The following is a 25,500-nucleotide window of genomic DNA, read 5'->3' on the forward strand; positions in this document are numbered from 1 at the left end:
TAGCACATTTTGTGTCTCAGCGAGTAGCTCCCCGTTAGCTCTGCTTGGAGAGTTTTTTTTTAGCTTCCATCCTGCTCATAAACACTGCCACCTCCTCCCTCTTTCTCTCTTTACAAATGTTACAACACAATCAGAAATTTCCTCTTTTCTTCCCTTCCTGCATTTCCAGCAGGTTCCCTTGCGTCAGAAGCAGAGAAAGAAAACTCAAGGTAATTAGATCTTTTGTGTCTTTATCTTCTGTTTGTGTGCATGAGTGTCGCTTTCTCTTGGATGCCTTCTGTAGGATCAGATTTTTGTCTGCCTTAATGCTACTATCAGGCGGTGGACGGCAGATTAATTTGGGGTTATTTTGGATCGATTTTAAGAAATGACGGCATGCCGTTCATTTGGACTAATCTCCAGTGGGATGTCAGCAGAGCTCAGGAAGACTGGCACAGAGTCGGGTGGCTGTGTTTCTAGGTGGGCATTAACCCTTCTCTGTCTGTTGCATAACTACTGCTATTATTGTTGAAACGAGCTGTGTTGGTGCAGTGATGTGCCTGCCAGACTCATCATGGTTTTCATCTTTCTCAACTTATTTGGTTGAGGAATATTCTAAGACTAACACTTGCACATGAGTCTCACTGTTTCCTTTGATCGTATCTTGTACCTTCTAAGCATCAAATGAATGTTTAAAAATAAACTACTTTTTGTTTGCATTTACTTTGCATAAATCTTGGTTAAAAAAGAATCCGACTTCCAGGAGGTAAACAATGAACAGTTACCTTTCATTCTGTCACATAAAGCAGGGTAATAACACATTACCTTTTCATGTAATTGTTGCAGGATTTTTCACCATGAGTCGGAGGAGGATATCATGTAAAGACCTGGGGCATGCTGACTGCCAGGGGTGGCTGTATAAGAAAAAGGAGAAAGGAACTTTCCTAGGCAACAAATGGAAAAAGTTCTGGGTGGTGCTGAAGGGATCGTCGCTCTACTGGTACAACCATCAGTTGGTGAGTCCACCGCCTTCCTCCTGTGCCCGGCCTCTGTAACAAGGGGTGGGTCAAAGGCCACTGCGGGGCAGGTGATCCCCATGGGAAAGACAGTTTTTATTTCTGGGATCTGGGACAGAGCAAATGAACAAACACGTTCTAGAAACCATTTCTGGTCCAATAGATATGTAGGTCATTCGACTACTTTACAGAGAAGAAAATCATCTTGCTTGACTGATCTTTGATTGGAGACAAGCACCCAAATGTATAAAGGAGGATTTGGCCTGTTAATATTACTCTTCCCTGAGAAATGCTAATCACTTCATGATTTACCTGGGCATCACTTGATAGGGGAACGTGACGTTGTTAAGATCTCTACTAAAAAAAAGAGGACTCAACTTTAAGACCCACTGGGGGTGTAAACTGTTTCAGTCCACATTCTCCTTTCTTTATTATCTCCTCCTTTATTATCTTCTTTTCCTCTGACCGTCTTTATGGGCGGGTTGGTTTTGGGATCGCTAACCTGTGTGCCAGTGTTGTGTTGGTGGCTGTCCTCTCTTGTTCTTTGGCGTGTGCAGTGATGGCATTAAACTAATGATGCTCGGAGAGCACTTGATGAGAAAGTTGCCTAATTTGTCTGGTAATAGGCAGTACACTTTTGTGGTCGGCTTCACAGGCTGGTTTCCTGTTGGGAAGAGCTGGCAATAAAAGTTTTTTTAAAAGTGTGCTGATCTTTCCTGGCTTGAAACATTTTGAAAATAACGATGTTGTTGAATATCGAATTAGAGCCCTTTCACGTGGGAACTCTGTCCACTAACCCCAGAGCTGTCAACTGCTGATCTCAGGAGATCTTGGGTTTCTCTTTGTGGTATAGTCGAGGTCAGCAACGGGTGTGCTTTAATCTATTAAGGGGAAATTATTTAAAAATTGCCCATAAGCCAGAAAAATTCCTTTTTATGTGACACCAATCTTTTAAAATGATTTGTGCACACCCATCTCTCAAGCAACAGAGCTTTAGGGCATGAAACTATAAATGTAGAGTAAATGCCCTGTGCAGTTGGTGGGCGACATTTTTAGTTGATAAATTTACATTCACTGGCCACTAATAAAAAATGTGTGCCCCCACGCGCCCCAAAGCATCTGTCCTGCAAGGATCCAGTTAAAGTGGACTCAAATCCAATGGCAGGGCCCTGGAATAAGCATTCCGCCCCTGTGCTTCTCTCTGTAGTCCCTCTCCTCGTACTCTGTTCCCAAGCTTACTGCTTTGGTTTCACCCAAAACATGGCACAGACATCTTCACTGAGTTTTACAGAAATATGCTTTTTGAGCTTTCGGTGAGTTTGAACAACTTATTAAAGATTTGGGAGGTTCACAAGGAAGAACCCCCTTGCAGAGTATGCAGTCTTCCACTGTCTTCTTTTCTCTCTTTCTTCTTCCCTTCTGGGTCCATTCATCACCCCGTCTAGCATGGAATGGTTTTACCCAAATTAAGGCAACCTGGGGCTGGGGTCTATCCTAGGGCATTTCCCCTAAACAAATACAGCTTCCTTCTTAAGGAAGGTTAGTTAATTAAGGTCAGTAGAAATTTCTTCCTCTCGTGTATACTATTTTAGGCTCTTGCTTTTGGTTAGTTGGGGCCAGTGATGGTCTGCATCTTTTAGAAAATGAGAGGGCTTACTGATTTGCCTTCTAATAGCTCTCTAGGAATTTTCCAAGGCTGCTGGAAGGATTGGGTGCCAACAGAGCATGGCACCACTGTGGGAAGCAACAAAGCTCAGATATAAGCATGGTGTTCATTTTCTCATTCAATCACATTATTCTGCATATATGTTCTGGGTGCTGTCCCTGTCTTCATGGAATTTAGAGGAAGCGCCCTCCATACCATACATAGTTAGTACAGAATTGGCTTATCTGGCTTCATCAGTTCATTTGGCTTAAGCTTCTCTTAGAGGAGCAATGAATTACCTATTTTAGGCATTAGGAGTCTCATGCTTCCACTGGGAGCAGGGGAGCAGCGCTATTGACTGAGACCAGACTAGAAAGAGGAAAAGGAGGGAGCATCCGACCCACTCAGCACCCCTGTCCTCACTTGCTTTCACGCACACACCTAAAGCAGTATTCAGGTAGCAAATCACGTAGAGGAATAGAATCAGATTAGCAACGTTGAACGGAGAATATGTTTACTGTTATCTGGCACAGAATTATCCTATTAAACTAGTAGAATATAACGGAAGGACCCTTTCAGCTCCCTAATTCTATGACTGTGTGACAGTGGAATCCTCTCTCTCCACACACATGCACACACCCTGATATCTCAATTATGTTTGTTTTGGGGAAAAAAGGCTACCCAATGAATACTTAATTAACAGTGTCACAGTCCTGCTATCTGCGTGAACAACTGTGAAATAAGAGCCAACACATACCCTCAAGCTGAGAACATTCACTTCCTTCTTGCCACTCAAGCAGTTCCGGTTCAGCAGAGTAGCTTCCCAGGCACCCAAGCCTGATGAGCAAACTTCTTTGCCTTCTGCCTTCCCGACTCGCCGTTCTTTCTTACATGGTAAGGGAGCTGATGGCATCACAGCCAGAGCCATCGCTTACTGAACGCCTACCATACGCCAAGGGGTAGTCTGGGTACCTTTCATACATGCTTTCTTTAATGCCTCAAAAATACCCTCCGAGGTAGCAATCGTCACCACGTCTTGAAAGTTGGGAGGGCTGAGACTCTGAGACCCTGTGCATGTTGCCCCCAGTGACCCAAGTCCTAAGTGGGGCAAAACAGATCCCCTCCAGCCCCTTTGACTCCTCAGCCCAGGGCTGTTGCCATATGGCAGCCTGACCCCACGCAGGGACGAGGATAATTCCCCTGTCATCTGCCTTTACGGTAGGGTTTTGAAAGAACAACTCTAGAAATGAAATGTGGGGCAGCTCTTTTGTGCAAGTACAAGCGAGCTCATGGGATCCCTTTGCTTGTTTCTGTGGTTCCCTGACACAAGCCGAGGGGACCACGTCACCCTTCCCTCTCCCAGCGTTCTGTTGTCATGGTTGCTACCCAGTAGCTGAGATGGTGCCCCACGCTTCACTGCTTCAAGCAGCATTACCCAGATTTCCTCGAGAAAGGTCAAGTCCAGAGCCTCATCTAGCATTTTTCACAGCCCACAATACGTGCGCAGACGATGATTCAGTGCCCGAGAAGGCATGCTGAGTCTTACGGAGCCATATTCAAGTTTAACAGCCTTAAAAATCCTGGCTGTTGAAAATCCTGAGTTGAAATCCAGGCCCTAAAGTCCTTCTCCCACCCAGTCGCTTCAAGCTTATTCCTCCTCCTAAGTCGAATTTTAGTTTAAATAGTGCATCCTCTCAGTGTTCTTGCCTTTCCCCTGACCTAGATCAGGCTGCCTCTTCCGCTCCCAGAGCAGCCTTTACTTGACCTTACTACACTTCTCCTTCTCTTTGGTGCATGTTGTCAGACCTGCTGTTTTCCATAGCTGACGACCCTCTGCAGAGCAAGACCACAGTACGTCTTTAGCTCCTTGCATAGTGTCTGACACTTACTAGGCACTCAGATAATACTTGTTGATTCCATAAATAAGTGAGATTTAGGAATTATCAGCATTTACCTTACCCTTAAGAATGTTGAGAAACGGGATGGTGAATAAGGACTGCTTTTGACGGAAAATAATTTTCCAGTAAAGATGTTTCCACATCTATTCCTAAAAAATACAGGAAGAGGTACAATTGGAGAGTTGTCAGATGGGCTCCGTGGTCCCACATGGGTCCCACATAGCTGCTCCCATTCTGCTAACATCTCATCAGAGGCTGCTTTATTAGGTGCTTTCTAAGCATGGCCTCTGGTCGAAAACAAGTGTTGATTGATCAAGATCATGAGGCTGGGGGCAGAAATGTTGAAAGAGAGAAGGAAGGTTTCCCAGGGAAGTCCCTCCATGCTAGCATTTCACCTGGATTCCAGGTGCAGCTGGAGACTGATGTTTGGGATCAATATCTTCTCTCTGGTGACGGAGAAGTAAAGTTCCGAATCATTGTTTTCCTTCAGGCACATCAGTATGAAGTAGTGACAGGATTGGTCCTTAAAGGTTTTATTACTTATTTGTTAAAACTATCTTAAATTTTAATATTTTTAGATTTCTCCCTTTTGCTGTAACTTCTTATTTTTCTTTTCTAAGAATTCTTAATTAAAATTTTGCTTAATTCCTTGGGAAATGTATTATGGATTTTATTTATACCCAAGACAATCATATGGTAAATATTATATATATTATTTTATTATAGAGCCCGCTTAAAATCAGTGAGGTTCTTGAATGTTTTTACTCATCTTTGTAGTATATTTTCCTACATTATCCAAAAACATCATGTGGACTATCAAAATACATCAAGGGAACATATGCGTTATGCTGGTATACAATTTGGAGACATTACCCAAACAATTTAAGCTTTAATTACAAAGCACCATTTAATGTTAGTAACAGATAATAGATTAAAAAAAATCTCTTTTTAAGTGAGCTCAACGAGAAGAGGTTATCATCCATCCATCCATCCATCCACCCACCTGCCCACTCACCTACATATCCTTTCACCAGTATTTACTGAGGACTTAAAAATAATTTGGGCTAACTGTTACAAATGCTATTATGGGATTTAAAAAAAAAGACTACAATTCTTCTCTCAGTTAAGAGTTCACAGACAGGTGGAGGGGAAAAGATCTATGTAAATGCCATGCTCAGAGAAAAATTGGTGAAAAAAATGGTTCTGGGGTTGAGCAATACAGATGAATTCTGTACATTCCAGGGATGAGGGAAGTATTCTGGGCCAAATGTGAGGGAATTCTGCCACAGCAACTTTTGTTCCTGGAAGATTCTCTTTCCTTTTTACCCAGGAAGGTGTGTGTTTTTTCTTTTTTAAAAAATTAGTTTCCAAAGCTGAATGATTTCCTTGGTCAGAGGCCAGCCTTCTTCACTAGATAAACAGTTTTCACCAATTAAAAACATTATTTCTGTGGGTTGCAGTGAATATAGAAAGGCTGTTTCATGGGGAAGATTCTCTTAAGATCAGCCTTGGAAAGCAGTTTTTTTTCCCCAAGGATAGAGGGTAGGGGGATGGGCATTCCAGTCTGGGGACTAATATGAGCAAAGAAATGAAAATATAAATGAACTGTGCCAACCAGTTGTGTTAGACATTATACTAAATACTCTTAATAACCTGACAAGATAGATTTTATTATTCTCATTTTCCAGAGGAGTTTACTGAAGCTCAGGGAATTTAAGTAACTTGCTCAAAGTTGGGTAAGGAGTAAATGGCAAGGCTGGGATTATAAAAGAGACCTACCAGTACCAAAGCCAGACTACTGCCTGGGGCTGCACGGCCTCCCCATTTAGAGATGTGCTAGGACTGGTAAATGGGCTCTCAAATGCAGAGGGCAGGAGTGTGGATTCAATCCAGCAGGCAGTAGGGAGCCACTGCATATTCTTGAGTCTGGAGATGATCTAATGGAGTTGGCCTGTGAAAATATTAACCTAGCAGTAATAAATGGGATGTATTGGAGATGAAGGAGCTTCCAGAGGGCCAGTGAGGAGGTGGTGACAAAAGGCAGGTATTGAGACACGAACTCCTGGACTGTAAATGGAAACTGAAAGTTTGGGACACGCCACACACGGGGAGACTGGGAAAATAATATGAAAATTGAGAGAAGACAAGTTTGTGGCTGAAAATGGAGAATTTTATTTGGACTCTTTGTCATTTACTTTTTGGGCCTATTTTAGTTTTGTACATTCTTTCTCTGTATAGAAGGACTAGAAACCATGGTCGTTAGTGGTGAAGACCTGGCCTTGATTGATGCCATTTGCGCTATTGCGTCAACAGCTGAAGGGAGCCCAGGGCCCCTGGGCCTTGTACAGTAAAGGTGAATCGCCAACCCTTTGTTTCATAAAAACTTTTGGTAAACGGGTGAGGTTTGTAATCTGGTTTAATGCATATTATGCAGATTTTTCAGTTCTTTGCGAATCCAGCCTGCCTGCCCAAATGTGGCTGTCCTCCCCCCTCACCGTCTGCGTGGGTCCACCTGTCTGCTGTTTCAAGGAACCGTGTCTGTATCAGACATGTGAATTTTGGAGGATCTCAGGTTTGGAAGGGATTTTTCTTGGAATCAGTTTTATGAGAATCTCTATAGGGAAGACCTGCTACTTGAAAGCCACAATTTCTCTTTTCGTGTTCTGAAAGTTTCAGTAAATATGGAACATCTTTTTTTTTTTTTCCCCAGCATAAGAGAAGTAAGGAATGGGTTAATTCTCCCTTTGAAAGAGACATGTTAAGCCTTAGCTTAATCACCTATTGCATAGACTCTGAAAAATGTCCCAGTGAGTTTACCATAGGCTGAACAAAAATTCTGTAGGAATGTATGAACACTGCCATCGGAGCTTCTGTTCCTCTTTTGCTTTGTCCCACTACAGCGTAAACACCTGAGGATCTATTCTTTACCCCTCTGGTTTACACTGTGTCCCTAGAAGCCAGCACCAGTAGACACCCAGCAAGTTTTTTAAGATAATTACATATCACATTACTTAATTATCAATTAGTTACATAAATCAATTAATCAAAGCATTATTGAATATCCGATAGATTCCCAGAATCCCACCAGATGAGATGCTTTATAAATTTTGGGCTTCTAAGTTATTTGATCTCTGTATTCATTGTTTTAGCCAATAACCAACTTCTGAGTGTATCCCAAACAAAGTTCCAATATTTAAACATGTTTCTTCAGTGAAGACAGTTCAGACCAATTGAGGAAAATGGATGAACTCTTTGCCAAGATGTGTTCCTAGAGTTTGTCTGGGAAAGGAGAGTGAGGAGGGGGAAAGATGACAGGTCTACAGAGGGCACTGTAAGGGAGCAGTTTGCCTCCAGATAGGACTGGTGGGTGAAAAGGTTGAACCCGACTGTTTAGGTACCACTTGAAAGCCTGAACAGAGGAGTGAGTGAGGACTCTTTGAGTTCTGTTCCTTCCCTCATTATAATTTCAGATATGTGGAAAAGATCTCTAAAATGGGTGCTTGGTTTTGGTTTAATGTATTTGTTTTCTTTGATGCTATCACTGTGTCCTCAGACTTATTTTCCTTGGAAGATCCTAGAATGTATTTCTAAAATAAGGGTCATCCCCCCCCCCCCCCCCGTTAGCTTTATGATCGGGGACAGTCAGTAGCTGAACCAGGCTGTTTTTTAACAACTTCTTGTTGCTAAATTCACACAATGTGGGATCAATTGCTTATGTTGCCAATGTTATTCTCCTTTAAATTCTTTCTAAACTTTTTGAAAGCAATTGTGAAACACTAAGACTATGAAATTTTTCATTTCTTGTCTTGTTCTCCAGAGGCAGTGCTATGCTCAGGCACTGCTGATTTGGAAGAGGATGCTAGGGTTCAGGACATAGACTGGGCTTTATCAGAGGGCAGTCCTCTTACTTCACAGCAGTGGGTGAAATGTCCGGTCAGGGGGACACAGCATTATCTCTTGTCTTCTTATTTATGGGCAGTGTGCTGTGCTTTTTCTGGAGTTTCCACAACCTCTCTCTGTTTTACTTTATCTTTGCTTGGTAGAATCCAGCTTCTTGCTTCTTGGAAATTTAAAGAATTTTAAAAAATGCCTTAAGTAATTAAGAAAATGCTTTAAAATATCAGACAGATATAGAAGCAAACAGAAATAAATGAATTAAGATCATTTATTTAAATGAGTTATGATTCCATCACTGTGATGTGATCACTGTAAACATTTTGATATCTCTGTTTCCAACCATCTTTTTTTTTATGTTTTCCAAAAGTAAAATCGTGCTAAGCATGATATCATAACTTGATTTTCTCACTAAGCAATGTATTATCAGCATACTTTCATGTCAATACGTACATATCCACAACATCATTTCTAATGGCTGTGAGTTCTACATATGGATAGGTCATAGTTATCAATCCATAGACTTTAAAATCAGAAGTCCTCTTATTTTAAAATCCTTTAAAAGAGCTAAAAGGAAATAGAATATACAAACATACATACACTAAATTGAATATAAAGCGATATATATTTAATTTATAGTTATGTGGGTGTTTAATATATGTATTTATATAATTATAAATATGTGCATAAATACATTGGCAGGTGTGTGTGTGTATAACTCAGTTATTCTTTTAGCAGGAAGCAGGAAGCAGGCGGGCAGGAAGGTGGGTTTCGCCAGCATGGGTATAAGGGACAACGGTCACTGGACTCTTTCCTGCACTTTCTTACTAAGTTATGTAGTCCTAGGTCAGTGATGTAACTCTGCATTCATTTTCTTACATGTACACTTTGACCAAGAACACTCTCCCTACGTAATTCAGAGTGATTTTCAGAAGGTCAAATGCATCTTACAGCAATATAAAAAAAAAAATCAAAGGAATACATACAAAGAAAGGCAATTTTATATTTGCTTTAGATGAAATGTGCTTGCATAAAATTGTGATTTTAGGATGCAGAAGAATTGTGATAAGGATTTTCAGACACCAGAAATGGCTTCTTTTTTTTTCTTTTGGGCGGCAATGGACTATCATAGGCTAGAGATTCTAAAAATATGCCTCCTGGCCCTGTGTAAAGGGTGATTTTAAGCCATAAAACAGGAGAGGGAACTAAGAAGCCCTGGGGATTCTTCAGCACAGCAGTTCCTGTCCTGGAGGAAGAGTTCAGGTAATCCATGATTTAGTGATGAGGGCTGCGTGCACATTTCCCAAGCAGTAGAATGAGAAGTGGCCCATGGGATGAGCTGAACTTTTGGTTAGATTTGAGGATTTTTCTGAGAAGTCATTATTGGAAGATTTATCATCCCTCTGGAGCAAGCTCTTTTAAAAGCCAAGGACCCAGCTGCTTCTACACACAGGCTAGCTGATAAACTCATCTGTCATCTTGCTGCTGTGTTTAGTCTTCCACTTATAAAATATGTTTTAAGAACATTTCAAAAAGAAGCTATGTAGTGGAAATTTCAAACAAAATATTTAATATTTTTTAAAGGACTCATAATTTAGAAGAACATGTTTGAAACAGTGTCTTCAAAAAGGACACAAGGAAGTGACATGCTGTAGTCAAAGATGTCCCTGGGTTCTGAATTGGGAGGACAGGTCCTACTCTGATGCTGAAGCCACTTAACAGCTTAAAGCAAGCACCCACCCTCTCTGGACCCTTCCTCCTTATCTGTTAAACAGTAATGTGAATAACTGGCTATTCCCTGTGGAAGAGATGGTGCTATTGAACAGCGTGGTAAATAACCACTGAAATTTTCCTATTTTGAATCTTATGAAACTTACTATGGCAAATGCATTTTCATCCTTTACTGACAAATAATGATTTCCTGAGTAGTGTCTTAAATTTCTTAAAAGTATTTTTTTAAAATTGTGGTGAACTGCACATCACATGAAATCTCCCATTTTAACCATTTTTCAGGGTACAGTTCAGTGGCATTAAGTACATTCATGTTATTGTGCAACCATCTCCAGGACTCTTTCCATCTTACAAAATTGAAATGCTGTATTCATTAAACAATAACTCCCATTTCTTCTCTCCTCCGTCCCTGGCAACTACCATTGTACTTTCTGTCTTTATGAGTCTGCCTGTTCTAGGTACCCCATATAATTGGAATCATACAGTGTTTGTCCTTTTGTGACTGGCTTATTTCACTCAGCATAATGTCTTCAAGCTTCATTGCATCAAGTTGCAGCATGTGTTAGAATTTCCTTCCTTCTTTAGGCTGGATGATATTCCATTGTATGTGTCTACCGTATTTTGTTTATCCATTCATACCTGTTGAGGGCCACTTGGGTTGTATCCAACTTTGGGATACTGTGAATAATGTTACTGCGAATATGGGTGTACAGATGTCTTTCTGAGACCCTGCTTTCAATTCGTTTGGTTATATACCCAGAGGTGGAATTCCCGGATCACCTGACAATTCTATTTTTAATTCTTTGAGGAAATGCCATGCTGCTTTTTATGGTGGCCATTTTACATTCCCACCAGTGGTGCACAAGGCTTCCCTTTTCTCCACATCCTCACCAACACTTGTTATTTTCTGTTTTTCTGTTTGTTTTTCTCTGGATAGTAACTGTACTAATGGGTGTGAGGTAGTGTCTCGTTGTGGTTTTGATTTGCATTTCTCTTGAGCATCTTTTCGTGTTCCTTTGGCCATTTGTATATCTTCTATGGAAAAACGTCTTTTCCCATTTGGGGTTGTTTTGTTGTGGCTGAATAGTACCTTAATGGCACTCATGAAACTCATGAAAACAGTTTGAAGAGATTGAATATTTCTGAAGTATTGCAGGACTTAATATACATTGTGTGAAGGCACAATTATATGTGATTTTGAAAGAACTAAACTTATTTAGTTATTTCTCCTAAATTTCTAATATTGAAGCAAATGTAGCAGATTTCAAATTTTCTGAAGTGCTGCTCCTTTATTTATTCTTCCCCACGCCTGCTGTAACTGTGGATGGTAGATGAAATTTATTGGGAAGCAAGAGGTGTAATTTATTCTGTAATAGTAAGATTTAATAAGATTCCTTTCTATTCATTTAAAACTTTTCTTCCTTTTTAGTGCTTTCTTCCTTTCTTTTTCTGACCATGTTGCTGAAGAGACCAACTCTAAGTAGGTGAAACTGATAGCATCTTTGGGGTTTTAAGGCTTCTGAAGGACTGAGGGGAGATGACGCTGGACAGGGACAGATCACAAATGGCCTTGTGTGCTCTGTGGTGAAGGTTTTATATTATAGAGAACAATAACATAGGATTCTTTTACACTAATGTTTCCATCTTGCTTTTGATAATTGTTTTTGAAAATGATACTTCAGAAGGTAATGACTATCTTTGTATGTCAGAATACTAGAAAGTTCACTAGTAACTTACTTTCATTTACGATTTGATTTCACGGGGAGAGAATGGAAGAATGCAAGTAAGAATGGCTGGCTAGCAGAGCTGATTTACAAATCATAGAGTAAGATGCTAGTCACTTCTTGGTCACCACTTAAATATGACTTAATATGACAATGAGGTGGCCATATCCTTGGGTGATTTTTAAAAGGAAGTAATGAAGAGGGACTATGGCGCCGAGCAGATGTGCTGCTCATGAGCAGGAACCCTGAGTGATAATCTTTTCTGGGAGAGGAGTAGCATCTTGGTTTTGAGTTCCCAGAAGCAGACCCTGAGAAGAGAATTTGGGTGCAAGTGGTATCTTTGGGAAGTGATACTGGAAATACTTGAAAAGGGAGTGAGGAAGTGAGAAAGGGTGGAAAGTTAGCTGATAAAGCTCCCCGGAGCAAGCAAGTTATACCTGTGGGTCACTGAAGCCTAATTCTTCTGGGGGACCCTGAGAGCTGTGAGCACATGCACCTCAGGGTTTTCCTCCCAAGGGCCATGGGAGCTGGGATATTTATACACCAAGTCCCGTTGGTCATTGGTTGAGGACCTGTCCTGGGGGAAGTGATTCCCGAGCACCTCTACACAAGTGGAGAAGTGGAATCCGGCAGCCTGAGGAGCCCTCCCGCAAAGAGATGCATGTGCTGGGGGGGGGGGGGACTTCGGGCCAGTGTGACCCTGGGATCGGGATGAGGGGCTGTTGTGGCTGGGTCACCAGCCCCATCAGCTCCAAGTGGTCTGCCACCTTCAGAGCCTTTCCTTCCCCCCTTACAGAGTCTCAGCCCCCTCACAACCACCGTAATGATCACAGTCAGCACCTTCAGTTCACTTTTATAGTTATTGTCAGGATTCTGTGGGTTCTGTGGGAAATTGGGCCTTTCTGTTTATTAATCAAAAACGTTTACCAAATGTTTTCTACGTAGAAAATCTATTTCTAAACAGCTGTAAGAAGAAAGTCTCTTTGGATTAAAGTCTCATTATATGCATAATGTAGTGTTAGATAAACCCAAATGCAATAACGTTTTAATAAAAGCATACCCCAGATAATGTATGAAAGATATAGTGAGCTTGCTAGCATTATTGTTCTCCAAAGAATGTAAAACAGTTCTTGACAGTGACAATCTGATGAAGAGGAGATGGGGGGAGCTGAGACACAGAAGAACTATTTAGGGGGCTCAGCTGACAGTGGACAGAGTGAAAAACTTTTTTCTTCACTTTTGTCTTTCTGGGTCGTTCCTTCTCTTTTATTTTCCTTCCATTCCTTCCCCAAATTCTTATCATTAGCAATGCAATATTTAATTTTGTATGGCTCTGAATACTTTGCTCTGTTTAGTTTTACAGTATTAGCACAAATCTATGTTGGCCTTGAAACACTGGTTAGATCCTCTGCATGGATGCTGATGGGAGAGGTTAAGTGCTCTGCTTAAAACTGCACAGTAAGTGGCTTGCTTTGAGATATTCTGATTCCAAATCCAGGGCCATCCGTCAACTGCAGATTCTTTTCTATTTTAGCTCCTGGTTGAGATGGAAGAAATTCTTTTTTAGAATTATTTACCCTACTTCTGGGTTCTGGTCTGAGTTTTGTCACTTTAATAACACCGCGTAACTTTCCTATTTTATAATGCCTATCTAGGTTAAAAAGGGATCAGTTTCGTAAATTCTGGCACTTGGATGTGATGAATTTCCTTCTAAAGGCAAAGATAAGCTAGATGGCAGGTGCTTACCACTCAACACATGTTAGGTATTAGATGTTACTCAAGATTATGACGTTTCTTAAAAGGATTTCAGCCATTCTCACTGCCCAGTGGCATTAGATATCTAAAAACAAAACAAAACAAAAAAAACATTTTTCCTTCTTCCCTTGCTGTGCGTGTCATAGCCCAGTGCTAATAAACTCAGCTCTTGGCCTGCAGGCCCAGGTGATCGTTGCAGAATAGAGATTGCCTTGGTATATAATCTTCATATTTTGTTTTCTGAAAGGAAGAGGGAGTTGAATTTCTTATCAGAACAAAGTGCATCATGTATTCTGTCATATGGAGAGAACGAAGGAAGCTTTAGATTTCATGCAATTTTTTTGAGGGGAAGAAAAACTACTAAGACTGTCTAAAAATAATAACAAGGTCACTGGTAAACATTCTTAGACTAAGGTTCCTTTGAGTAATTATCATTTGTGTAGGGTTATGTCATCATGTTTATGTGCAGTTAGGTTCCTTTGTTTCTAGGTGCTTTTCATTTTGGACCTGCTTTTTAAAATTTTAACTATAAATCATTCACCCCATTCCAAAGTCAAAACTGTATGACAAGTTGCAACCAGGTAAGTCTTACTTTCCATCCCTGTTTCTCTACCTTCTTTTCTCCCTTCTTCTATGTTGTTTTTGTTTTATTTTTCTACTGTTTCTTTTTACAGATATATGCAAGTAAGCATACAGAGGCATACCCCATCTCTCTTGCACAAAATTAGCATACTGTGTCTATTGTACTGTACCTTACTTTTCCTCTTGCTTTGCCCTGGAGATTACTCTATTTGTATACTCTATATATATATATATCATAGTGTGTCATAGTTACTCATTGTATGTGGATGCATGGTTTATTCAACTGTCCCCCAATAATAGACATTTAGATTTTTTCCAGTCTTTTGATAATGTTATAATGCGTATGCCATTCAGCATTTTTTATATTTAATACAGATCCAAGAAGTGGGATTTCTGGGTCAAAAGGCAAATGGATTTTTGTTAGTTACTGCTCAGTTTCCTTCCACTGGGTTCCATTTCGTATAAACACCCAGAGTGTGTGAGAATGACTGTTTCTCTGTAGAACTAGAACTTTAAAAGTTGATTTCATCTTTTCTTTCATCTCAGTTTATTTTTATCTTGTATTTTAGAGGATATAATTCAGATTTCTCTAGTGCTACAAGTCTATGTACCAATAGAATTTATTTATTTATTGTTTACTTTTAAATAAAGTATATTTAACTTATAGTATTATATTAGTTTCAGGTGTACAGCTTAGTAATTTGATGTTGTTAAAGATTAGACTCCATATAAAGTTGTTACAAAATATTGGCCGTGTTCCCTGTGCTGTACATTATGTCCCTGTAACTTATCTGTTTTATACCCAGTAGTTTGTACCTCTTAATCTCCTTCACTCATTTTGCCCTTCCCTCACCCCTCTCCCTACTGGTAACCACCAGTCTGTTCTCTGTATCTGTGAGTCTGTTTTTGCCTTGCTATGTTTATTCATTTGTTTTACTTTTTAGGTTCCACATATAAGTGAAAACATACAGTATTTGTCTTTCACTGTCTGATTTTATTCGTTAAGCATACTGCCCTTCAGGTCCATCTGTATTGTTACAAATGACAAAATGTCATTCTTTTTTATGGCTGAGTAGTATTCAATTTTGTGTCTGTACTTGTGTGTGTGTGTGTGTGTGTGTGTATATATATACATATATATATATATGTATACATATCATGTCTTTCTTATCCATTCACTTGTTAATGGATAAGAAAGCAGAGGTATCAATACTCATATCAGACAAAGTAGACTTTAAAACAAAATATATAGCAAAGAGGATATAATATTTGTAAACATATATACACCTAATACAGGAGCACCTAAATATATAAAGCAAATATTAACAGACAAAAAGGGAGAAATTGACAATAATACAATAATACAAGGGGACTTTAGCAGCCCACTTACATCAGTGTACAGATCATCCAGACAGAAACTCGGTAATAAAATAGTTACCTTAAATGATACATTATATCAGATAGATTTAATAGATATCTACAGAACATTCCATCCAAAATCAGCAGAATACACATTCTTTTCATGTGCATGTGGAACTTTCTCCCGGATAGATCACATGCTAAGTGACAAAACATGTCTCAATAAATTTGAGATCATTGAAATTATATCAAACGTTTTTCTGACCCCAATGGTATGAGGCTAGAAATCAATTATAGGAAGAAAAACGGAAAAACCACAAACATATGGAGACCAAACAACATGCTGCTAGAAAACCAGTGAGTTAACAAAGAAATCAAAGAGGAAATCAGAAAATACTTTGAGACAAATGAAAAAAGAAACACAGCTTTTTAAAACTTATGGGATATAGCAAAATCAGGTCTAAGAGAGATGTATTTAATGATATAGGCCTGCCTTAAGAAATAAGAAAAATCTCGGATAAACAACTTAACATTCTGTCTAAAGGAATTTGAAAAAGGAGAACAAAGCCCAAAGTCAGCAGAAGGAAAGAAATAATAATAAAAATAAGCAAAAATAGAGACTAAAACAATAGAAAATATCAATGAAACTAACAGCTTTTTTTTTTAAAGATATTGATAAGAATGATAAACTTTTAGTTAGACTCATTAAGAAAAAAAGAGGGCTCAAATAAGCAAAATTTTAAATGAAAGAGGAGAAGTAACAACCAGCATCACAGAAATACAATCATAAGTGAATACTGCAAACAGTTATATGCCAACAAATTGGACAACCTAGAAGAAGTGATTAATTCCTAGAAATATACAATCTTCTAAGACTAAATCAGGAAGAATCCGAAAGTCTGAACAGACCGATTCCTAGTGTTGAAATTGGATGAGTAATAAAAAAATTCCCAACAAACAGAAGTCCAGGACTGGACGGCTTCACAGGGGAATTCTGGCAAACATTTAAAGAGTTCATCCTTCTCAGTAGATTCCAAAAAACTGAAGAGGAGGGAATACTTCCTAACTCATTCTATGAGGCCAGCATTAACCTGACACCAAGACCAGACAAAGACACTACAATAAAAGAAAAGAATAGGCCATTAGAATTTAGTGACAACTGTTCCAAAGTGACAGAGCAGCTCTGCTTAGAGTTTAGACTTTGCCTGTTTCCAGCATGCTGAGGGTTTCAGAGCAGAAATGAGCAAACCATGAATTTATATGGAGAAATGGAGTTTCGCAGCTTCTCCTGATTTTGATATTCATTGGGTTACTTCACTTAAATTTATTTAAAGTAATTCCAAGAATGTTAAATCCACATTCATACACAAACACAAAAGCATGTTACAAAGAAATCTATATTTTGTTTTTGAAGCTACTCTTTTCCTCGAATTTAACATTCTCTTCATTAAAGACCTATAGTTTAACAACAGGATTTTTGGGGAAATGGTACGATGAAAATACATATAGATTCCAAGGTGCTTCTTGATTTCAGAATTATTGAAGTATGAAAAATCAGGCTTCTTAGAATCAAGGAAATAGGGTGCTAGTGAGAATAGAGACATAATTATACTTTTTTAAAAACTGTGTAATACATAATAATTTACTATATTCTGCTTCATTTATTTCTGGTTTGATCTTCTTTGACCTACTTAGCCTCTGGAAAATCACTCATATTTTTCTCGGTCTGCCTTCTACTTTCCTGACATATGTTGATCCTTAAGAAGTAGTTTTGTCTATTTTGCAAGGTTTTGTAGCATAAAAAATCCAAACTTTATTGATGGCAATGAACACATATTTTTACATTTAAATATTAAAATTTGATATCCTATTTTAATTTTAAAAAATATGTCTGAAGTGTGGCAAATTCTATGTAAAATATTTTTGGCTTGGTGATACATATTTAATATTTAATTATATTTTATTTATATATATATATTTAATGTTAACTGACATATTTCAAAAGCAGATCATCATAAATTCTGAGTCTTGATGAAAATAACTAAGACAGATATATAAAATATTTTTGACTCTCAAATTCCTGTGGTCCAAAATTGAAGCAAGAAAGAAATATTAACCCAATTTTGTGTCTAAAGTTTAAACAAATCATTGAGTCATCAGTGGATCATCAGAGACCTCATATTTTACCTTCTTTCAAGTCTTACTGTTAGCCAAACAGGAGGGATTTCATTCACAATTATTTACTCCCCAAACTTTTCCTGCATCTTATGTTTTTAACAATAGCTTTATTAAAATATATTTTACATAACATAGAATTACCCTATTCAAATTTACAGTTTAATAATTTTTGGTAAATTTACTGAGTGATGGGCCATCATAATAAATCAGCTTTAGATCATTTTCATCATATCAACAAAATTATTTATGCCTGTTTACAGTCAATCTCTATTCCTATCCCCAACTCCAGGCAGCCACTATTCTACTTTCTGTCTCCACTGATTTGCCCTTTGTCTACATTTCATATAAAGGAATCACACAGCATTACATGGTTTCTTCTGTCTGGTTTTCACTTGGCATTAAGTTTTCAAGATTCTTCCATGTTTCAGCACATGTCAGATGTTCTCTAAACAATATTCCATTGTATGAATATACCACACTATTTATTTGCCAATTGATGGATATTTAGATTGTCTCCAGTTTTTGGCTATTATGAGTAATGCTGCTATAAATATTTGCTTGCAAATCTTTGCGTGGGCATCTGCTTTCATTTCTCTTGGGTAGATACCGAGGAATGGAACTGCTAGGTTGTATGGTAATTGTATGTTTATATTTTAAAAAACTGCCAGTCTGTTTTGCAAAGTGGCTTCTGCATCTCATTTTAGCACTTTCTTTATTGTCAGAGGAAAAAGACCATGTTCCTGCTATCATTCATTCATTCATTCATAAAACTCACTTATTTCACATGTGTTGAACACCTGCCTTCTCCCAAGAATTAAGATATAACCATAAATGACAAAATTACTTCCATCAAGATGCTCATTGTTGGAGAAACAGGAGTAACTAGATGACTAAATACAGTAAGAGAAGATGTAAGCAAAGCCCACCACTAGTCCGGGGGCACAAAGAGGAAGGCATCTATTCAGGCTCAGAGGAGCAGGGAAAAGTTTTGGAGAAGGTCACACCTAAGTTGCTTCGTGGAGACATATCTAGGGGAGTGAGGGAGGAGGGGCATTATAAGCCTAGTTGCAGAAGGCATCCTATCTTGCTTACAGTCAGAACTTTTACCCTGATCAACTTTACTTTTCTCCATAGCGGTGATTGCCTACAGGGCGCTACATAATTTATGTGTTCATATGTTGAGCTGTTGTCTGTTTTCTCCTTGAGAGTAGAGATGTCTGTTATGTCCATTGATACAGCACAAATATCTGCATGGTACCTGGCACAAAGAAGGTACTCAATAAATATTTGTTGAATAAATGAATGTATAAAACTGATAGTTTTGATAAAAATGTATGTCTAATGGTGCCTAATACACCAACTACAGATGAAACTCCACTGAGATGAACAAAATCAGAGTTGCTGGGAAAAGTGGGTGGATGGATGCATGAGGAAGAACACTTTGAAGATTGTAGGACATCATATCACAAAGTGAAATGCACTGCTTTGCTTCAGAATTTAAGACTAGATTTGGTAAGACAAGTTTGCACAATGGCCAAAGGTTGGTTTGATACTTATGGCAAGAGAACAAGATTTTTATTACATTAGAATCCAGAGAGAAAATTGCAGGTACCAGTACAGAAATTTCAAGTAACTTTTCAAGAATTTAGGAATTACTAAAGAGGAAGGATGCCATTCAAAAAAGTTATTTTAGTTAATATAATAAGGAACAAGGGATCTGAGGGGGTGGGAGGAGGGAAAGAAGGAGAAAGAGGAGAAAACTGTCATTTCCTCAGAGTTTTCCCACTGTGATTGTCATTTTTGAGGCATTTTTTGAAAGTCAAATAAGCAATTTTTGACATAGTTATCTGTGATTTTGAATACAGCTTGAAGGTCTTAAGTACAATTTAAAAAAATGCCTTTGTTCATAAAGGAAAGATTTACTGGGGAAACACTAAGTTGTCATTTACTCAAATTTATTTAGGCTCTTATTTGAAGGAATCTCAACCATTTCAGTTCCTTAGGAAAGGAATCCACTCAAATGAAGATTTGCAATTTATCTCATGTATTTCCGTATTTATTTTTTTTGATTGATTTTTGTATTGTTACCATTCAAGATGGGCTTCTTATACTGAAAGTAAATTGTCTAGAGGCTAATAATGCTTTAAGTTGGGTGTCAATTCTAATTCATATCATGGAAGCATTGTTTTTTTCCCGTGTTTTAATTTTTTTTTATTTAGTTTTGGTTGGGTAAGGGGTGGAGACACTGAAGGAGATGAAATTATATAATTAAACAAGGCTTGATCACTATATACTCTGCTAAAGCACTTAGACTTTATCCAGGAGCAGCTGGGAACCATGCAGAATATTAATGAGAGAAGTTCATGGAGTGAAGATTTGCTGTGATTGTGATTTGGACACTAAATTGGAGGAAAGGACAGATTTACAGAGAGAGATAATAATTTAGAAGACTTTTGCAGTAATTCATTTGAAAGTTAATGGTGATCTGAAGGAGGTGGTAGATGATGGATATGCTGAAGAGCTCTTGACAGATGCAGCAATGATGTTCCTTGCACAGATGGTTCCTAGTGGTTCCTTGCACAGGTGCTGAGAAGGAGATTGAAGAGTTGAAGATGTCTTCCATATTTCCCTTTTTTTTGACAACTGAGTAGAAAGTGATATCACTCACTGAAGAAATGAGAAAGGAGGAGGAGGCATATCATGGAGGAAGATGATGAGTTTGGTCTTGGATTTGTCACTCTTGGGAAGAGCCTAAGTCAGTTTGTGCTACCATAGTAAAATACCATAGTCTGGCTGGCTTAAACAACGAATATTTGTTCCTCATAGTTCTGGAGGCTGGGAAATCGAAGATCGAGTTCTGGCAGACTCCATGTCTGACGAGGAGCTTCTTTCTGGTTGACAGACAGCTGCTTTTTACCCCATGTCCTTGGATGGAGGACGAGCAGGGAGTGAGAGGGAAACCACTGGTCTCTTTCTCTACTTACAAGGGCACTAATCTCATCATAGGGCCTTCATCCTTGTGACTTCATCTAAACCTAGTTACCTCCCAAAGGCCTCACCTTCAAATACCATCACATTGGGGTTTAAAGCTTCAACATGGGAATTTGGGGGTTGGGGGACACAAATATTGGGTCCACAACACAGAGCCCACGGAATAGCCATTGAATACCAACACTAGGTGGTTGGATCTTGGGACAGGAGCACCAGGATTGAAATGAGTTTGAGATATAGGTTTTGGACCTTTGTGTACAATGGTTATACATGCAGCTGTGGGAGTGTGTGTGTGATCCCCTACAGAGAGTATTGGAATAAGAAGAGAGTAGGTCTGTGGTTAGAAATCTGGGGAATAGTGACATTTAAGAAATAGGGGGGAGAAGAAGATCCTCTGAAAGAAAGCAAAAAGTAGTTAGAGGAGAAGAGGGGCAGCTGGAAAGTGTTGTCAGAAAGGCAAGATATGAGGCATTTCAAGGGAGAGGAGGTGGGTTGTAGTGTCAGTTCCTTGAGTTCAATTAAGTGAGGGCTAAGAAGCGTAGATGGGATTCAGCAACATGAAAATCAGTGATGTTCATGGTAACTACCCCTTCTGTGGAATAGTGGGCATAGAAATGAATGAGGGGAGGAAGTAGAAAGAAATGGTGAATATAAATTGTTTCATCCTTTCTAAAATAATTACAGGAATTTACATGAACATACCTTAGCCTAACATAGGTTTTTTTTTTTAATTGAGGTGAAATTCACATAAGATTATCCATTTTTTAAGTGAGCAATTCAGTGGTATTTAGTACACTCACAATGTTGTGCAACCACCTTATCTGTCTAGTTCCAAAACACTTTCATCACACCCAAAGGCAAACCCATACCCACTAATCTGTGTTCTGTCTCTATGGATATACCTGAATGATTTCATATAAATGAAATCATACAATATGTGATGTTTTGTGTCTAGCTTATTTCACTTTGCATAATGTTCTTCAGGTTCATCCACATCATAGAGTGTATCAACACTTCATTTGTTTTTATGGCTGAGTAATATTCCATTGTATGGATATACCACTGTTTGTTTATCTGTTCCTCTGTTGATGGGCATTTGAACTATTTCCACCTTTCAGCTATTGTGAATAATGCTGCTGTGAACACCCATGTACCTATATTTATTTGAGTACCTGTTTTCATTCCTTTTGGATATCTATCTAAGAGTGGAATTGCTGGAGCTAATCTAGTTTTTCAAAACTATGCTTTTGTATAGTGTAAACTGAGAATCCACAAGAAGCATTACATATTATAGAAAAAGTTGACTTACCCAGTCTCTGTTCTTCAAGTACTTGACATGCTCTTTAAGTTAGGATGGTGAAACCACAATCCAGTAATTAAGCAGCCCATCAGAAAATAGATGAGTTAAATGAAAAAATAGGTAATTTCTAAGGAAGGAAGTGCTCTTTAGAATTGAGTTTGGAGTCTTCTAAAAAGAAAGCACTTCAAGTGAAGAGTTTAAGTTGACTCATGTAGGACAAGCCTAGGGTTGGATGTTGCACAGTTTAGTTATTTTGAAGAAAGAGTACAAGGTGCACTCTAGTTGGCAATCAGGGGAAGAAACACAGAGTGCAGAAGTGAACTAAAAGCGCCCATGGCACTAATTTAATAGCTAGTGGAATTTCAAAATTAAGATTGTATTTTCAAAATCAATTTTTACTCATCCCCCAATAACCACTGACTCATTTAGGTTTAATCTTGTGAATTGTATTTCTTCACTCAGAGACACTGGTGTAGATGGAAAATTTCAGTTCTATCTGTGACAAACGATCTCCTTATGGTTCAGTTAAATTTTATCCATAAACTAGAGGTTAAGAAATTTTTAGAGAAGTGGAACAATGATTACGTTTTCTATAAAATTTTTGGTGTTTTAAAGTGGCATTCATGCTATGTCCTTAAAGGTGTCATTTTCTTCTGCAATCTTTCCTTTGTAGAAAGAACTCATAGGGATCGATTATAGAACTGAGATTTTCCAAGACATGGCTCTATGATTTAATTCCCAAAGAACTGCCTAAAGACTTTGGAGAGGAAATAATGTTTGTTGAGTATCTGTTAAGTGTTTTATTTATCTGAGCTTAGTTAAGTCTTATAACAACCAGTAAGTGGTAGATCCATGATATGAACCTCGATTTGCTAACTCCAAAGCCAGGCCACTGTTCACCATACAATAGCAGGCTAATTAGGTTCCATCTCACATGCTTGTGGCTTGCTAGAGAAGCAGGATGAGAAAGGTGCCTATGGGCTCAGCAGGAAGCAGAGCTCTGATAGGTTGGCTCTCATGTTTTCTAGGAAGACAAGAAGGGGATGGGCAGGCCCTACTGGTGCATACACTGGCTGTCCCTAAGCTGTGTCATGCTACTTCGCAGGGGAAGATTCTGGATGATTAATCAGAAGAATATTAATTTCTCTTATAAAATGTATATCTGGGATAAAGTCTGATGCTGATTCAGAGAGGTACCTTTGACCCTCCTTCATTTCATTTACACTATCTTTATTCAACATATATGGTCTCGATAAATAAACTGCTGGGGTTGACATGTTTATTCATATTTGTGGTATGTGTTTGTTTCAGGCAGAGAAAGCTGATGGATTTGTCAACCTCCCTGATTTCACTGTAGAGAAAGCATCTGAATGCAAGAAAAAGCAGTAAGTTGTCTATCATTTTCCACAAAACTCTGGGCCAGGATAATGTCCCTTTATAATGCTTCTCAAGTGATGTGGTGATTTGGAAGTTAATGATGAATTCTCAGATGCCTGAGAATTTTGACTTTATGTGTTGGTACCCCAAACAGTAACAGAAGCTTTTAACCTCTTGTTTTATGGAATTTCATTTGGTGGAGCAGATGGATTTTAAAACCCCACCGAGCCCTGGCAGGGCATGCCATTAATGACAGTGTCTGTGATCCAGTGAAAAACAAGCTGCCTTCCAGGACTGGCAGGGTGATCAGATGTCCAGGTTTTGTCCTTGTAGAGAGAATGACTAATCAAATAGAATTCACCAGGGCTGCAGATATGATGCAAGACCAGTTTCTTATTTTTAGTTCACGGAATTGTCAGTTGCACCCTTGAAATTGAATTCTCTGGAATATCTTAGACTTGGGGATTACAGCCTGATATGATTTAAGCCCAGAAGGTATGAGCGCCAACAGGAGTCAAAAGAGTCACCAGCCCGTGGCCCTTGACCAGGTACCCAGACTCCCAGTCAAGTGCTCTTCCCACGATGGTGTCCAGCTGCGTTTTGCACAGGTGTCCTCTTCCTCTCTTACTTATTCTTTACTTTGCTTTTGACATCTTTTTCTGTTTTAGGGGCAATTCCCTATTGACCTATGTTCCTAGTAGCAGCAATTGTTTAGTTTTTTTCTAAAGAAAATGAATCAACTGGCGTTAGTTTTAAGTCTCTGCCATTCTGCTGTAGTTACGCATAGCCAGTGACACATGAGGCTGTGCTGATTTTTGTGGTTTTGAGCGAACTGGTAATTTACAAAATATTCTGGCCCGTACTGCAAGACTTCCTATCTAAATGGTAAAGGGGAAATACTTTGTTATAGTCAATGTTTTATACTTTTCTTTTAAACTAAAAATCTGCCTTAGATTTTTCCTTTACTAATAGAAGTTGGCTTGGATAAGGTTTTTGATGTGTCATCACGGTATAGGCGTTTTTAAAAACCTTTTTTTATTTCTTATTAAACAATTTTTTATTGAACTGTAGTTGATTTACATTAGTTTCAGATGTACAGTGAAGTGATTCAGTTATACATATATATAATGTATATATTTTCAGATTCTTTTCCATTACAGCTCATTACAAAAAATTGAATATAGTTCCCTCTGCTATACAGTAGGTCCTTGTTGTTTATATATTTTATATATAGTAGTGTGTGCCTGTTAATCCCCACCCCCTAATTTATCCCTCTCTACCCTTTCTCCTAGAAGTTTTATACTTAGTTATTTTTGTGTAAATACAATTATTGTATATACATAATTTGAATACTTTGCTTGAAGGAATTGATCAGAGTATTTTGAAGTGACACATCTATCACTTTAAATTTTAATTTGTCATCTTCTTATAGCAAAACAGTTAGCAAACGAAAATAAAAGATTATACCCATATGTTTCAAATTGAAAAATTTTTTATGTTGCAAATATCTTCTCTAAGTCTGTGGCCTGCCAATTTATTTTTTTTCTAGTTTTATTTTTTATTGAAGTGTAGTTGATTTAGAATGTTAGTTTCAGGTGTACAGCAAAGTGATTCAATCATACATATACAGACATATATATTTTTTCTTTTCAGCTTCTTTTCCATTATATGTTATTACAAGAAATTGAATATAGTTTTCTGTGCTATATAGTAGGTCCTTGTTGTTTACCTATTAGGTAGAAACTATTGATCAGCCAAGACTCAGTCCTGTTCTGGATGTCCTGACATGATAAATTAACCCTCTGCTCTCTGTATGAAATAGAAATTAGACAACAGGTATTTAATGTAATTGATTTTTTTCGGGTACATTAACAAAGAGAACAGAAGAACTTACCATGCTTATATTTGACTGTTTTACTTTCAAAACCACTGTCGACTGCACTAATTTCTAATTTTCATGTGTCTATGCTTTTCCTCTTTCAAGTGCTTTCAAGATCAGCCATCCACAGATCAAGACCTTTTATTTCGCAGCTGAGAATGTACAGGAAATGAATCTGTAAGTAAAGAAAAA

General features: G+C 38.3%; 2 protein-coding genes across 5 annotated transcripts in view; one reads left to right on the forward strand and one right to left on the reverse strand.

Moving 5' to 3' along the window:
• Positions 1–25,500, forward strand: part of IPCEF1 (interaction protein for cytohesin exchange factors 1) — a 153,195-nt gene that overhangs the window by 82,324 nt on the left and 45,371 nt on the right. For 3 of the 4 annotated variants that reach the window (XM_045524709.2, XM_074368129.1, XM_045524710.2), the window contains 4 exons: positions 170–209; positions 826–995; positions 23,364–23,437; positions 25,414–25,485. In XM_045524709.2, coding sequence (XP_045380665.1) covers positions 170–209; positions 826–995; positions 23,364–23,437; positions 25,414–25,485 — 356 coding nt within the window. The remainder of the gene's footprint in view (positions 1–169; positions 210–825; positions 996–23,363; positions 23,438–25,413; positions 25,486–25,500) is intronic. The other variant, XM_045524711.2, reaches the window with a different exon arrangement.
• The window catches only part of OPRM1 (opioid receptor mu 1), a 144,615-nt gene continuing 119,969 nt past the window's right edge, over positions 855–25,500 (reverse strand). Inside the window, exon 4 of the mRNA XM_045524708.2 lies at positions 855–893. Within this exon, the coding sequence (XP_045380664.2) occupies positions 855–893 (39 nt within the window). The remainder of the gene's footprint in view (positions 894–25,500) is intronic.

The sequence above is a fragment of the Camelus bactrianus genome, chromosome 8 (assembly GCF_048773025.1).
Source record: "Camelus bactrianus isolate YW-2024 breed Bactrian camel chromosome 8, ASM4877302v1, whole genome shotgun sequence".
Classification (NCBI taxonomy): Eukaryota; Metazoa; Chordata; class Mammalia; order Artiodactyla; family Camelidae; genus Camelus; species Camelus bactrianus.